Below are 17,571 nucleotides of genomic sequence, written 5' to 3' on the forward strand. Positions count from 1 at the left end.
CTTAAGAATTATAATAATCATTATACCCTGTGGTAATAGAAACCGTATTTCTTAGTTTATAGATTGGACGATACACGTCATTCAATGCGCGTAATGCAAAAATTGATTTCATCTAAATGTTTCTTGATTTGCGTTGCGACGATCATAATGATCAAGTATGGCGAGCCATACGAGCGTAGTTTAAGATCGGTATGCGTGTGCAATAGCGCGAGAGTCATAATGATGGCGTGGATTACATCGACGTGCGTGTCGAATAACGAATAAAGACAACATTGACGTGTTTGGAGTAATCGAGCGTATATTTCTTTTCCCTAGCATATTTTCAAGATTACGCAATTAAGGGAAGGGCGAGAAGCACGACCGAGCGATCGACGGAACGATCCGAGCAAGGAGATCGTAAAATACGAACCACGAGTTATGTCGGAGAAACGCGGTTACGATTACGTCAAGGGGAACGCAGTGAAGGCCAATGCGCGGTCCGCGAGTCAATCGAATCACCGAGTGACGAAAACGCGAACCGGCAATCCTCTTCGAGAAGTCGCGATACCGACGCGTCGAGGGGAGTCCTACGGACGCGATTCTGAGGTCTGCGACAACATCCGATCACCGGGTGCCGAAAACGCGAACCCGAGATAATCTTCGGGAAGCGACGATGTAGATGCATCGAGGGACACCCAAAGAACGCGGCCATGAGGTCCGCGACGACATCCGGTAACCAGGTCGCGAAAACACGAACCCGAGTAATCTCCGGGAAGTCGTGGTCGAAACGCGTCAAGGGGAACCCAGGGAGGACCATCCGAAAGTCCGCGACGAGATCCGACTTTCGGTTCGGAAACGCGAGAACCAAGGGTCAGCGCGATACGATGACCGTGCGTACGTCATAAAGGGGGTACTGGGAGACCCACTGTGCGGTGCGAGTTCGATCCGTTAAACGGTTCACGAGAAACGGTCACGAGCCGGAAATGACGCGAGGCCGGGGAAGACCCAGCGTACGAGGCGTGTGACGGAGCGTGTCATGCGTAAGCGTATTATATGTGAGCGTAACGTTTTGGCCAGAAATTGCTCGAAGGAACGATATAGAGTATTAACGGTCAAATAGACCATTCTAGAAGAAAGTAAATGTTGAGCGATTTCATGGGCAAAGCAAATTGCGACGTTATGATAAAGAGCTGTAAATACGACGAGCGAGCGAAAACATGTTATTGTCGAAGAGACACAAGGACAAGTGAAAGCGCGCTATTCAGCGAAGAACAATGGGCATTGTTCGAGCCAGGCAGTGCAAAGAGCGGCAAGGCAACAACGATCACGCGCCCGAGTGTGCGCGAACACGACGTCGACGCGTGACAGCGTCCAGAGTGGGGATGCGACGCTGAGGCCGCCAGAGGCAGTCAGGCCGTTCGTTCGAGGAGTCGCCCGGGAGTTCTCGTACAGTGCGGTCGATCGTTGCGACACACTCTGAAACAACCGGGGGCGTACCCGCGTGCGGCGCGTTACACCGCTTATACGTTTATTAACAACGCGATATTATACATATAATTTGCGAAACGTATTACAGACACATTTTCGACCGACGATTCAAACATCAATCACTTTATACTCACGATACACGCATCGAGATACACAATCACGAGCGGCAAATCCGAGTTCGGGAACAATAGTTGTACCTGTAAAAGAAAGGGTAGAATAAATAATAATTTTACCTACTATCAATCGTGTGACAATTATTGAAGATTTCCTGCGAATTGATCCATACGCATACGAGACTTACCTGTTGCTTAATACTTACCTGTCGGCGTTCCGAAATTGTGACGAGAGATCCAGAGGCGGTCCAGCGAGGGTCCAGAGGGGCGAGAATCCAGCGGTGCACAGCTGCAGTCCCGAAAACGGTCCACAGTTGCGAGGTCCAGCGACGATCCACAGTCCGAGAGGGGCACCTGAAATAGAAGAAAAGGAGGGGAATTAGCGGAGTCCAGCGAAAGGGTCAGTCAATTTCATTCTTATCTTTTTCGATGGGTATAGATTAAAATCGAGTGGCGACCGTTATTCATGATTATCCATACGAGTTGTGGTTATTACGAACCTCCGTCCGGTCACAACCTAATCAGAAGTTAAAGGGTGATATGACTTTTCACAGAACAACTTCAAATTTTCAACGGCCTGCTGTTCGACCTGAGTTCTTAGCTGTTCGATCTCAGTCACCTGCTGTTCGAGCAGAGTTCTCAGCTGTTCGATCTCCGACACCTGCTGTTCGACCCGAGTTCTTAGCTGTTCGATCTCAGTCACCTGCTGTTCAAGGTAGGCAATAATCCCCTGTTTTCAGCTTGTTTAAAATATCGGCTGTATTATCTGTAAATCAGCTAAATTCTCCTCTTTGCATTTTCTTTGTTCCTTAGGCAAACAATCTACACTTTCGCCTATATGGAATTCAGACCTCATTTGCTTGTCCTCATCTCCTTCATCTAGTAAGTCTTTCAAAAATTTTTTTCAACTAAATATTACTTTTGATTCAACATAATGAAATTTCATTAAAGGTGGTTATTTATTGTTGTATAGGTTTGGACTCAGATATAACTAATACAAGTGGAACCAACATATCCAATGAAACAGAAGGAAAGGAATGTGCAATTCAGAAAGCATCAGAAGGTACCGCCTCAGTAGCAATTCTGAAAACCGTGGCGGCCTCTATTCAACCGGCCAAGACAGTGCCTCCAAAAGATCCTGTGAAGAAGAGGAAGCGGGATTCTGAGAAAACAAATGACGTACTTTCTCAGTCATTAAAAGATGTTTCATTTCTGGCTGCATCTCTGGGTGCAGCCCTTGAAAGGTTTGGACCATTACAGCCAGTACAGCCAGCACCCCATCCTGGTGGCCCTAATATGTCATCAGATATAGAAGCAATGTTAGGTTTTGTAGCCGTTGCACTTAACAGAGTACCTGAGGAAGAACGGCTGTCATGTGTCATGGATATGGTGGCAGTTGTGAAAAAATACACTAAAAAACATTCAGGGGACTATGAATCTGAAACTCGTGTTGATAACTAAATGTATAAGCGTTGGTTCAATGCAGCTGTGATAGCCAAGTACTAAATTTAATTTGAAATCGCTGAGTTAAGGTTAAAATGTGTGTAAATTTAATTTTTTTGGTTTAGTCGTTCCATAGTAATATTTTATTTGATATCAGTACTAAAATGTTTACTTTTATGTTAATTGAGGATTTCTGTTTATTTTAACTTGTTTAACAAAAGAAAGACTGGGTTCTCTAATTTTATCAACTGTGATAAATACCAAAGTATGTTCCTTTACTTATGTTAATTGAAGACTTAGTTCTAAGTTTAAATATATTAAGAAGTGTAAACACTTTACATTTTGTTAAAAATAAAGATATATATTTATATCTCGTTTTGTGAAGCAGAGCAACACTTTTATTTTACCAAATCTTTCCTTCTACACATCGATTGAATGTATTTTTAACAATGTATTATTTAAGTTGAGCGGATTAAACTAAACATTTATTGAATAAAATAATAAGTATACATTTTTATAAAGGAAAAACAGAAGCAAAATAAAGGTAAAATGTTATCAATATGTTCTAATACAGTAATTTAAAATAAATAAAAACACAATTAAAATTATAATTTAAGAAATTTTAATTTTTTTTCTTGTCTCCTTTATTAACATTTTCTACAGAAATCAGACAGAGTTTTGAATGCGCGGCGCAGTCTCGCGGTTTTCCCCGTTATTCGCTTCACCTTACTAGTTGACGCACAGCTTATAAATAACCATCTGTTTACTCGTTGCTGCTCGCAAGCACTTTTTAATGCATCCTACTCCCCGCAAAGGTCTGAAAGTACGGACTGAACAACGTATGTACGAGATATCACGACAATGCAAGGTTGTAAAAACTGGAAAACCCGCTCCAATTCATTCAAGCGAGGAGATCTTTAGATTTTTATCAATAGGGCAGCTTCAATAGTAAAGGAGTTACCAAGACCTTGAATTTACTGCGGTAAATTCAAACGAGTACCTCGAAATGCCCGCTCAAATTGCCAGGGTGCCTGAGCAGTGCCTATGTCTGAGGCTAAGTATTTAACAAGATGTTCTCTCATACCATTTACTATTGAAGCTGCCCTATTGGCTCCTACTCTGCCAAGTCTTTGAAAGTAATTTTCAGTTACTTGAGCAGTTGTCCAAGCTCCTGCCTTGAATGTTGCCATCTTGTAGTTCCAACTCCAGTTGTACAGGATTTACGTAACCATCATCTTTATTGTCCATTAACATATTGTGCAGACACACCAAGGCTTTGATAATGTCTTCGGCTTTTTCCACAGAACACACTAGAGGTGATTTCAAAGCCTGCCACCGCATTGTCAGTATGCCAAAAGCATTTTCTGATACACGCCGTGCTCGAGATAAACGGTAATTAAAAATTCTCTGCTCATCTGGCAGCACCTGGTGCATCCTTCCAGGAAAGGGACGCATGAGGTACTTCTTTAGGGGAAACGCTTCATCACCCACAAAGAAGTGTAGAAAGGAGATGTCAGTTCCAGGAAGAGGTTTGTCCAATGGTAGGTCAACTTCGCCATGATCCAAAGCTTGTCCAAAGTCAGAGTTTGACCAAACTCTACCATCACTTATGGAGCCTAAAACATAATGCACAGATATAATTGCAACCAGATCCTTTAAATTTGACATTTTAAGTAGTGCCAATAGTAGTAAGCACACTTACCATACTGTCCAATATCCACCCAAATAAATTTGTAATGGGCATCTACTGCTGCCAAAAGAACAACACTGAAAAATCCCTTATAATTGTAGAATTCACTGCCTGACATAGGTGGTGCTTTAATGCGCATATGCCTGCCGTCAATAGCACCCATACAATTAGAAAGTTGCCACAGATCAAAAAATTGTGCAGCAATTCTTTCAAAATCGTTCTTGGTCAGCTGAGACAGGTAAATAGGCTGCAGCTTCTCCCATATTGCCTTGCACGTCTCTTCAATGATCCGATGTACTATGCTTTTACCAACACGGAACTTATTATACAAGCTTTGGACTGTTTCACCTTGAGCAAGAAACCTAAAAAGAAAATTACGCAATATTTAAACATACATATGAAAGCACAACAATAAAATAATTTCGTATATACGATGTTACAAACAATGACTATAAAGATAATTTTTGATAAGCTATACTCACATCAATGTCATTCCTAGCCTCAATTTCGATGGTAGAGGCTCTCTCATCACAGTTGTCTGCCTTTCAAGCAATGGACATACGATGTTATGTAGAAATTCAAATTGCTCCGGCCACATTCGAAGGTTAGCAAAAAATTCTTCATGGTCTGCCAACTGGGTTTCTGATATAAGGTTGTGGTAGAATCTTTGTTGTTCTCTTTGTCGATTTACTGGTCGAATCCACCATCTCCTATGCCCCCTGCCACGTCCACGATATTTCTGAATATTGTGTAGCAGAAGTTGATGATGATAAAGCACAATATATACTCCCACGCACGCGATGAGAATAAAAAATCTTTCCTCATCAGGTTCCATATTAACTGAATTTATGTTTACACAACAGCACTGCTAGCAGATGTAAAAAGTCACAGCAATTATTCACCACCTGCTTGTATCACGACTGCACGTTTAAATGTTTCTACGCGTCTTGGGCTTGCGGCGCGTGCTTCGCGCCTGCGTCGCGTGTTCCTGTGTAGACGAGCATGGCGCAGACATCTTGCGCCTACGCTTGAGTTTGTGCCTGCGCCCTTGCGCCGCGCTTTTACGCCTTGTCGTGTAGACGAGCCTTTATGTCCGTTACCCGTCGCGTGCGTCTGTTGTGCGGAAAAAATCGTGTGTGCGTAACCACAATATGTGTACGTAATCCAACCATAAATATAAACTGATAAACAATTAAACCTACCTAACTTAAACAAGGTAGGATAATATTTGATTAAAATTCCTGATTTGGTTACGCAAATTTAATTGTCATTATAGTTTATTTATGTATTAAACTCCTTTCTTCTGTCCTGATTTGGTCAGGTAGGTTTAACCCTTAAAGTGCATAGGTTTTTTCGGTACCTTCTAAGTGCATACGTGGGTCTGTCACGTTCAACGCTATTTTTCCCTACCTAAAAGTATTTTTAAAAATCTAAAAAAATTCATGAAACATCTGTTTACATTGCAATTGACGATTTTATAGTAATTTTGATAAACATTGTTTATTTAATATCTTCTGACAGGCTTGCAAGTTTTACAGTTACGAGCAGATATCACTTTGGGTCGGACGCCGTATGCAGCTTAAGGGTTAATCGTTTATTAGTTTATTCATTTATTCCGTTTTTCCTGCCTTAGTTGGGTTACGTAGGTTTAATTGTCATTAATTAATTAATTTATTTAAGGTTTTATTATATTTCATTAAATATATATTTAAAATTTTACATGATTCACGCATTTTTATTTCTTATAATCGAATTTCACTTTAAAGTGAGCGCCTACAAAACGGGTCGCCTCCTGATTGGTTCAACCGCCAAACCTGCCGCCATTATGCGCAATGCTTTACCTGTCTATTTACACCATGCAAACAGCGATCAAATCTGGGACCGTATTCTCGAGCCTATCCTAATGATTTTCGTATGCAACTTTCTATTGAAAAGCATTGAATTTCGCATGCGAGTTTCATGAAAACGATTCGAGAATAGGGCTCCTGATGGCCGTTAAGGGATGGGCATCGGCCAAAAAAGCATCGGCTTTCGATTAATCGATTACCAAAAATATCGTTTTGTATAATCGATATGTTTAAAAAAAAACGAAAATAATTGATTAATTTTTGTTTTTTTATAAACTATTTTATCAAGTGTTATGAATAATAATATAATAAATTATTTAATGAACTAACATTTTTTACATTAAATAATATTACCTGTCTGTACACAAATAGCTTCGGCACATAGGAAACGCTTGGGCGCGGCAAGATATATCAAATTTCCCCAGAAGAAAAGTTAGATATTTTTTAGAAAAGGAATAATATCTTTTATAGAGATATAATATAGAAGTGTAGTAAATAAAAATATAAATATTTTATATACAAAAGGGTAATTCAAGCATTATCGAAAATTAATAATAAGAGAGGGTATTATAATTAGTAATACAATTTATTTCCTTATATATAAAACAGAAGATAAGGCAAAATACATTACAGTATTGCACTGCGAAGAACATAGAAAATAAGGAAAAATTAATTCCAATATTGCACTGCAATAAACATAGAAAATAAATAGCATAGTAAATTCCAATATTGCACTGCAAAGAATTTAGAAAATATAGAGCAAAATAAATTACAATATTGCATTGCAAAGAACTTAGAAAATATAAGGCAAAATAAATTACAATAAAGAAATAGACTACCCATATTTGGAGACAAGTGAACGCAAAAAGCAAAATATTAATTTTTATTTACGTAAGCTTCCAATATTCGCAATCTAAAGATTGAAGGGAAAGTAAAATATTTAGTCTAGTTAAGCTTAGCCGATTTCTTATATCAGTCTTAATAAGACCAGCTTTAGAGAACATGCGCTCGGAAGGAACTGACGTTGCAACCACTGCCAAATATTGTTTTGCTATTTTAAACAGTGTAGGATACGCATTTTTTAAGATTTGCCAATACTTTAATGGATCGTCATGTCTTGAAATTACAGACTGATTTAAGTATTGTCGTAATTCAACATTTATTCCATCAGGCTCGTCACGAGGTGTATTAGATGATGCTACTAAATTATCGTGCAAATTCCATATGTTTTCTTTATTTTCAACATCAAATGATATTGTTGACGTATTATTAACCAGGTTTGTATTATCATCTGCAATTCTTTGCATTAAAGTGTTAATGTAACTAATTGCTGACGAGACATGCATGGGTCGTTGAAAATGTATTTTTTTAAATCTTTTTTTAATTTCGAGCAAAATGTTCTGTTTCAAGCTTGCACCGTTATTAGTTATAGGAATGTAATCGTTAATTGTTTTACGATTACCGTATTATACCGACACCGTATTATAAGGATCATAATACTACATGTCGGATATAAGTCACCACCTATTTCTTTTGTTACTAATTCAACTGGCTGCAAGATTTTTACAATATCTTGCAATATATCAAATTCCTCGTGAGTTATCATTTCGGGAGATGTGGGACATTTTAATATTACTGGATAAATATACACTCTTAATTGTAAAAACTGTTCTATCATGTAGAATGTTGAGTTCCAACGAGTTGGAACATCTTGCTTAAACTTTAAAATCGTACCGTCTGTTTTTCCGTCACGCTTTTGTAAACGTACTAATTCATCGGTGGCTACTACACTTCTTCTAACTAAAGTAACAATACTTTTTACTTTCTTTATAATATCTTCGATAGGATATGACTTTTCTAGACTATCAGGAACTACATGTGCTAGAATATGTGCCATGCACGGAATATGTTTTCTAGCACCAAAGATGTCGTTTATTGCGTTAACCATGTTGGAAGCGCTATCAGTAACCACGGCTGTGATATCAGATTGATTAATTTTAAAATTTTGAAGCACAGAAAGTAATTCATCTTTAATATATTCCGAAGTATGATTTTGTTCTAGAGGGATTACTCCTATAATATAGTTGACCTTGAGTGCTTTACAAGAAGATGATAAGTGAGTACTTTAGCAGAAGTTTATAATTATCGAGCATATTATCAAATTGAATCTGTATTTGTAACTTTTATGAAACAAAAATAATAGTACAAGTTTTACAGACATAAGCTTATGTAGGTATAAAAATAATTCAATATCGATTGTAAAATTTTTCTAGTTACTTCTGTAAAAGTTCTGCGTTATGTGATAATTTTACTCGTATGATTAAGATAGTGATAGAGGGAATCAGATTAGTTATAATAGTATGCCCTTATTTACACAAATGTATATATAGGTAAATACCTACTCGATATACATGTTGTAGGCATTTAGAAAAATCAGTCCGTTAGCTAAAATCCTAGGAACTTAGCTAAACGCCGGCCAATAGAATAATGGAAGTGTAGTAAATTCAGCCTCTCAGGCTAAAATCCGGCTGTTAGCCTAACGGCCTGACACGCTTTGGGCAGTTAGAAAAATGATCATTGGATAACATTGCGAATGCAAACAAAACATTTAAAAAGATACGGAGAATTTAATCTTAATATATGACAAAGTCATAACGGCTATACCTATATGTAATTATACTTTTAATATTTGTTATGACTTACATGTCATTGTTTTTAATATCGACTCTATAGATCAGTTCAATTTGAATTCAAGTGGCAGAAGGAGCTCGCTTCTCATTCTTTTTGCATGACTACCAATTATTATTTTATTTCATCATTGACGATATGCGAACATGTAAGCATACTAAATCAATTTCATTTAATTCACTTATTAATTTATTATTTATCTATTTATTTATTTTTATTGTTTGCGCATTATCCATATTAACCATTGTCTTCTTCCTTTGTCTATCCTGCCTTTTTATATAACAAAAATGTATCTAGCTTTTAGATCACTGTCCACTGAATGTCTTGGATTTATTACACTTCTTTTTGGCAAAACATTTAACTAGGAATCAGAAATATTGAGTGCAAGTTGTTAGTTTCGTAGCAGTCGCAACCATGGCAAGTTACACGCCAGTAAACTGTGAAGAGTTTAATGCAAAATTAACGGACTTTTATACAAATCGTCCAGGTAGTAATCGCACAGTATGGAAAAGTGAACACATGCTTCGTGTGATTAAAATGTTAGAAGAGCTTGAAAATTTAAATTCAAAAAAGACTCACTCATTATCACTATGCTAAGACGTATGAACTTGCGAAAATTGGGTCTGAAACGCGAGTAATTGTAAAAAGACAAAACGCAAGCGAACCAGTGATTTATATGGTGGCACTTGAGAATTATTATGAGAAACTGATGGAAGCTCACATCCAAACTGGCTACGGAGGTAGAGATAAAATGCTTTATTATATCAAAGAAAAATGGCGAATTACCAAATCAGCGTGTGAAATATTTGTTTCCTGTTGCCAAACGTGTAATAGAAAAAGAGTAGCTCCCAAAACCGGCGTTGTTGTAAAACCAATAATAACAGACGGTTTCAATGTACGTGGTCAGGTAGATTTGATAGACTTTCAATCGTGTCGTAATGGCGAATATAACTGGCTACTAAATTATCAAGATCACGCTACCAAGTTTTTGCATCTACGACCTTTGAAATCTAAGCACGCTATTAACGTGGCAGAAGAACTCTCTAAAATCTTTTTCATGTGGGGAGCTCCGAGTATTTTACAGAGCGATAATGGTCGAGAATTTGTAGCTTCCGTTATTCAAGAACTTGTATCTCTGTGGCCACACTGCAAGATCGTCCATGGGCGTCCACGACACCCTCAAAGCCAAGGCAGTGTTGAAAGATCAAATGCAGATGTTGAGAATATTCTAAGAACATGGATGATTGATAATAATTCCAAAAATTGGAGTCGTGGATGCTACGAAGTCCAGTGGCAAAAGAATACATCGCGACATCGAGTAATAAACAGAACACCCTACGAAGCTGTGCTAGGGCCAATAAAAAGTGGCTTAAGGAATACATCGTTACCCGATGAAATTTTAAATTCGCTTGTATCAGAAGAAGACTTGGAACAAGCTCTTGAGAAACAAAATTTACAAAACAACACAACGAGGTAATTAATAACACAGGACCACAAAAAATTTTTTTTGAAAAGCAACTGGGATCAGAGTAGGTGTTTCTTATAGATTTTGGGTCACTGAATCCGAATTCGTAAATCGTTTTGCTCCATCACGTCTAGATTTTTAGATAATCGAGAAAAATAGCGGAAAATCTGTGAAAATTGAAATAAACATTTAAAGAAAGAGCAAAAGTATAACATCAAAGAAAGAGAAAAAGTATAACATCAAAATGCGGTCGCAGAACTAATTTAAATATATTTTAGTAAGTTAAATAAAGTGCAAAAAAGGAGGATGTTAAAAAAGAGACAAATTTCGCCCAAAAAGGTGTAAGTAAAAGAAATAGTGTTTTTTGTAGATCTTGATCTCCTGAATACGATAAAGCTAATAAAAAGTTCGTGGTGCTTGGGGAACACCTTGAAAATTGAGCATAAACGTGGTGTATTTACAGAAATTTGGATGAGATATATGCTATATCATAAAATGTACTGGTGAAAGATTTGTTGGAGAGAGGGAAAAGGGGGAAGAAAGAGTGTTTTGTGTGCGTGTGTGTGTGCATGTGTGCGTGCGCAAGTGCGGGTGCGTGTGCGGGTACGGGTGTGTGCGGGTGTGCGCGTGTGTGTACGCGTGTGTGCGGGTGTGTGCACACTCGCACACACGCGCACGCGCGCACACACCCGTACCCTTACCCTCACCCGCACCCGCACCCGCACCCGCACCCGCACCCGCACCCGCACCCGCACCCGCACCCGCACCCGCACCCGCACCCGCACCCGCACCCGCACCCGCACCCGCACCCGCACCCGCACCCGCACCCGCACCCGCACACACGCACACACACACGCACGCACGCACACACGCACACACACACGCACCCGCGCACACACACGCGCACACATACACCCGCACCCGCACCCGCGCACATACACACACACGCACACGCACCCGCACCCGCGCACGCACACACGCACACACACGCGCACACATACACCCGCACCCGCGCACACACGCGCACACCCGCACCCGCACCCGCGCACGCACACACGCACACACACACGCACGCACCCGCGCACATACACACACACACACACGCACCCGCGCACACACGCGCACACCCGCCCCCGCGCGCGCGCGCGCACGCAGGCGCACACACACACACAACACTCTTTCTTCCCCCTTTTCTCTCCCCAACAAATCTTTCACCAGTACATTTTATAATATAGCGTATATCATCCGAATTTCTGTAAATACACCACGTTTATGCTCAATTTTCAAGGTGTTCCCCAAGCACCACGAACTTTTTATTAGCTTTATCGTATTCAGGAGATCAAGATCTACAAAAAACACTATTTCTTTTACTTACAACTTTTTGGGCGAAATTCGTCCCTTTTTTAACATCCTCCTTTTTTGCACTTTATTTAACTTACCAAAATATATTTAAATCAGTTTTGCGACCGCATTTTGATGTTATACTTTTTCTCTTTCTTTGATGTTATACTTTTGCTTTTTCTTTAAATGTTTATTTCAATTTTCACAGATTTTCCGCTATTTTTCTCGATTATCTAAAAATCTAGACGTGATGGAGCAAAACGGTTTACGAATTCGGATTCAGTGACCCAAAATCTATAAGAAACGCCTACTCTGATCCCAGTTGCTTTTCAAAAATAATTTTTTGTGGTTCTGTGTAATTAACAATAAATACAACGTAATGATGTGATAATGAACACTGTACGAGCTTTGTAGGTGTATACTAAGGTGGGGGAAGAGAGCGATACTTAATGAAGGAGATTTAATATATGTCAATCATATAAATATAATAGAACAGTTGTTTCATACAAAGGTGCGCATGGAATGCAGCACAAAATCATTATACATATTATCAAAAAAGAGGCTAAATTTACTAGGCTATTACACTAATTCACGGTTCATTATTCTATTGGCCGGCGTTTAGCTAAGTTCCTAGGATTTTAGCTAACGGGCTGATTTTTCTAAATGCCTACGATATACATACTTTTTGTTGGAGTTGTAACAACTTCCGTATTTCAACCATTATATCACTATTGATATATGGTTTTAACTTTGTGTACAATAATTTCAATATCTGTATGATTGAAATAGTGATTTTTACTATCAAAGTAATAGAGATTTTTTTAAGTGTCCGTAGTGATAGTGATGATTATAAGTATTTGTACTAATGAGTCTATCTACATAGATGCGTAAGTACATAGACATTTAAGTTCTTTTTACATTGTATCTTTAAATGTTACACCAGCTCTCAATGTACAGTAATTATATGAGTATAAATAATGGTTTTGAAACTTGAATACCTAAAAAGTTACCCATCTTTTTTCTAATCGAATCCTTTCAATCAACGATACACACTTACTAGACTAGACATTTCATTCCCTCTGTACGTCCTATCTTTCCAAGACTGAAGCTCTTTTACAGAGCCTTCTTTGAAGTGAAGCTGAATAATAAAAAGAGAAGAGCTGAGTCCAAAAAAGGTGAGTATCACTTGTGTCGCACATGTATCACTCACCTTTTTTGGACTCAGTTTATGTTATACTAGAGACCCTCTAATCAGAGACTGGCCATAAGAGGGCCACTTTTCATTGGTCCGACATTTTTCGTCAAAAGCAGAGAAACAGAAAGAGAAAGGAATAGAAAAGAGATAAAGAAAGAGATAGAGAGAAAAAGACAGCGATAGTGAATGTACATCCTTCTCACTTGCTGGATTTTAACGAAACATGGACGACACGCTCTTATGGCCAGTCTCTGATTAGAGGGTCTCTATGTTATACGGTATGAGGATTGTGAGCAGGGTCATAGGTTTTATTTACATGACTTTTTTTACTCGCATGTCTGTTGCATGTACTGGTTTTAATCACACTTTTTTATGTTTGAATGCTTTAGAGAATAACTAATAGACCAATTCACAATTTCTCTTTTTTACAAAATTGTTAATTAATTTTATATCAATGCATGAAAACTTAAAAAATAACTTTTTAGTATTAAAATCTAGATTTTGATTTTAGTTCTCACTCTTTCATAAACGTATATTTGTGTGTGATTTGAATTAGCAGGAATGTAGATGATAAAGAAAACAGCTCCAACATAGCAAAAGAGACTCCAGAAAAAACAGGTAGCAAAACACTTCTAAAATTTTCATTCGATTGTGGTTGGCAAAAGCGAGGGACGGGGCATGCTTATAATAGTCTATCAGGTAAGATAAATTATTAAATCCGTAGTCCAGCATGCAAAATGTAGTTTTATTTTTCACTAAAATTTTAATGCATGAGTATTGTTCTGAATTTTGCTAAACATGTTCTGTTATACAAAAATATCAAATATAATTCTTATTAAACGAAACAGTGAATGAACTTGCCGTCCACTGATATTCATGAACGATTGGAAAAATGTTTTTCTAAATACTTTCCAAAAGTATAGTATTGTTTCCTAGGTCATTCCATGATTATCGGCTACGATTCAGGTAAGGTAGCTTCGTATGCGGTACGGACTAAGCAATGTAGAAAGTGTCAACTTGGGCACTCCGAGACAGATCAAGACTGTAGACGGAATTATAATGGAAGTGCGAAAAGCATGGAGTCAGATATGGCAGTGGAACTTTTTACAAAAAATGAATTATTTGAGGAGGCTGGAGTGTACGCTTCAGTTATCATCGGTGATGATGACTCCAGCACAGTAGCTGGGGTTCGTAGGAATGCTACCCACGAGATTGAAAAGTGGTTAGATTTCAATCACGCACTGAAATCGCTTACCTCGGCATTGTATTCTATGAAATTGTCGCCAAAACTCATTGAATATTTTTCTCGATGTTTCTCGAGTGCGGTTGTGACCGGAACAACGAATGGAATGATAAAAATCTAAAAAATAGCCACTTACTACTTGAGTTGCGTTTACGGTCGCCACTGTATTTTCAGGCTTAAATACAGAAACCTGATTCAACTGCGTTGCCCCGTCCTTCCTTCTCAGCAAGATGGCTGTCGTTTCTACGTCGCGGACGCGTTCAAGGCCGTCGGCCACGCCCTTGTTAAGCGAATCGTAATTTACGGAATATCGGATAGGATGTTCACTGGGGTCGCGAATTAATGCTTTTTGTTTATTATAAACAAATAATAATTTATTAAAATAGATTGTACAGCAATCTCTCTTAGCGCGCGTGTTCGCTCGATCGCGTGGAATTACGTCGAGTTTTTCCCGAAACGCCGCTTTCTCGGTTAATGCGGATCTTAATGATCAATATAAGCGCAATAGGAATTTCCCGTATCACGCACTCACTGTCTCTAACAATATTTCAATCACGCTACTGACGCTAGCGGATAACGGGATAAGAACGCCTTTTTCGATTTGTATGACGCAACAGGTATGCACGTGTTAACGTCTCGAAAGTTCGCGACGGACTGTCCGGGAGGAACGGGTCGAGTTTTCCCACCTTAGACTCACGCATGCGCTGAGTCCTCATTTTAGGCGCGCAGCCATCGTACTGGCTGTTCGTACCTCGGGGTGTAGATGGTACGATTCCATCTGCACTTCACACACCGAGTCGCTCTTGGGACTCGGCACCTTTTTGAGAGATGCTACACTAAAGTGCAACGGCGTGCATTGGCTTTCGCACTTGCGTGAACCAAACACGTCGCTGCACGCAAACTTCGCGCAAGCGAACGAAAAGTCACTCGATTTGCACCGAGTGACTCTCAACGTCACAACAGACGAATCCTATGAAACCAGGTAAGTATACAAGTAATTTTACCCATTTTTAATTCTCCTCTTTCTTTTCAGGTACCCAGGATCACTATGGAATCGTCTCATCTAATCACCGAAGTCGGTGTAATAAAGGTAAGTATAAAAGATAAGTATACCGCGGCTTAATATTACCGCACGCATAATTGCATAATAATAAATTCTTAAATCGACAGGGAATAAGATAAAAGTATCAAAATCATGAATATAATGTTAAATTGGCTAAACGCCGTCTAAAAGTGTAGAAAGTTCACAAAAGTGTATAAAAGTGTAACTGAATATAATCAAAATCAATGTTAACTGAAATAACAAATAAATCTTTGCCTGGAATAACTCCATTTGGCCGTTCTCTCTTCCGTGAGATGTAACTGTAAATAATATATATGAAATTCAATGAATTTAAAGAATCTGCACCTAAAGTGTTTAAAAAGTGTCTCAAAAGTGTAATGCCGTCGCTGGCTGATCTCGCACGCTTATTCTATGGGGATATGTATGTACACGAAGATTTGGACGAAGATTACAGACAATACCCGTACGAGCTGATCTGGACGGATTTTTGAAATATCTTGAGGAGATAAGCGGCAAAGAAAATAAGGCCTGTCAGATAATTCTTTTATCCCATAATGGCTTCAAGTGAGAAAATATTTTTTTTTTCAACCGGTCAAGTAACTGTAACATTGGCTTTTAAAATTCTTAGATTTTTGACTAATTATTCAACTTTTTGGGATGCTTGAATTACGTAGAAGCCATTCAGCAAGTGATAAGGCTGATAAATAAATAATAAATTACTTATGCATTATTGCAAATTTTATTATCTATGACAGAGGTGATTAGAGTTGCTTGCTTTATTGGTAGATTTGAGAGTAAACTTTATTATTTTTTGTACATTTAATCTATTATTCCAGAGCTCATAAGAGCTCATGTTAAAAACTGTGATTTCAAAATTTATTTTTGCAAATTTTTACACGATAACCGATGCTAATATTTTTTGAGCACTTTTCTCGCATCTCAATTTATACGTCCATGAAGTTTTTTTTTCCAATTTTTAGATACATCCATTATCTGTAGAATCTCCTTAATATTATTTTATGAATTAGCGTTCTACATCGTAGTTATCAAACTACGTTTATTGATATTCTTTTATTTCTATTTAGTTATTATGTATGTAAGCTTTATTGTATATCCCCGTAGGGTTCACAATCTATAAGGCGTTTTTGTGAGAAACGTACCCAAACCTCTTACAATACTTTCACCCCCTTAGCCTGGCCATTTTGCGACCTTACATTTCATCTAATACAGCAAACATTTTCCCCTCCCTCCCCGTTTCCTCCGCCCCCCCTTTGTGCTCCACCGCTTCCTCCGACTCGACGTCCTTGGCCTCCCTCCTTCCTGTCTCGGCTCCTCTCTTTCGCCTACAGCTCCTTCCTCTTGTCCTCCTTCTCCTCGTCCGCGTCCATCAGGAGCTTCTCCTCCATCTCTCTCGTGATCTCCTCCTCCACAGACCTTCCTGCCATCCTGCTTTCCTCCATTCTCCTTTCTAATCTTTTTTCTTTCTCCCTTCTCTCTTTCTGTCCCTCACCTCCCACGACCTATCCTCATCTATTTTTACCCTTACCCTGTTCCCTGCCTTTCTCCTTGCCTCCAGCACCCGCCACTTCTCATCCTCATCTCCCAGCTTTACTAATATTGTCAACCAGTCCCCTCTTTGTCCTACTACACTTACCTCTCTTACCTCTGCCTTCACCTTCAAACCTTCCGCGAACAGCTCCTTCACTTTCATCCAATTTGATTCCTTGCCTTCCCACCTCTCCTTCTCGATCCTTATTATTACGTTTCTCTTTCTTTTTCCGTCGTCGTTTCCTTCCTCCTCCTCTGCCCACCACTTCCTCTTCCCCGACTTACCTTCACTCTCCTCGCTCTTCTCCCTCTTCCTTTTGCCACCGCTTTGCTCCATTCTTTCCACCTTTCTATTCAGTCTCTTTACCTCGTCCTTCAGCTCCTCTATCTCCTCATCCTTCCTCTTACCATCCTCTTTCACCTCCTTTAACATCTTCCAAACTTTCTCCTCAACAACCTCCTCCATCG

At 39.0% G+C, this 17,571-nt stretch overlaps 1 protein-coding gene across 1 annotated transcript; it reads right to left on the reverse strand.

Annotated features, from left to right (window-relative positions):
- Positions 1 to 4,166: 4,166 nt before the first annotated feature.
- Positions 4,167 to 17,000, reverse strand: LOC139781516 (uncharacterized). The gene is made up of 5 exons (XM_071720361.1): positions 16,903 to 17,000; positions 5,196 to 5,255; positions 4,726 to 5,075; positions 4,449 to 4,639; positions 4,167 to 4,352 (listed from the first exon to the last, which is right to left on the reverse strand). The coding sequence occupies exons 1-5, from the start codon at positions 16,998 to 17,000 to the stop codon at positions 4,167 to 4,169; spliced, it is 885 nt and encodes a 294-aa protein (XP_071576462.1).
- Positions 17,001 to 17,571: the final 571 nt, after the last annotated feature.

Source organism: Temnothorax nylanderi, unplaced genomic scaffold (assembly GCF_030848795.1).
Source record: "Temnothorax nylanderi isolate EJ_2023f unplaced genomic scaffold, tnyl_v1.0 TNYL_tig0343_pilon, whole genome shotgun sequence".
NCBI classification, from domain to species: domain Eukaryota; kingdom Metazoa; phylum Arthropoda; class Insecta; order Hymenoptera; family Formicidae; genus Temnothorax; species Temnothorax nylanderi.

What these genes read in the sequence shown, in the direction of transcription:
- LOC139781516 (XM_071720361.1), bottom strand. Translation starts at nt 17,000, where the DNA reads ATGGCAGGAAGGTCTGTGGAGGAGGAGATCACGAGAGAGATGGAGGAG. An exon ending in GAGGACAAGAGGAAGGAGCT is followed by an intron (nt 5,256 to 16,902) that starts GTAGGCGAAAGA and finishes ATTGCTTGAAAG; the next exon opens with GCAGACAACTGTGATGAGAG. An exon ending in TTCCTGGAAGGATGCACCAG is followed by an intron (nt 4,353 to 4,448) that starts GTGCTGCCAGAT and finishes ATGCGGTGGCAG; the next exon opens with GCTTTGAAATCACCTCTAGT.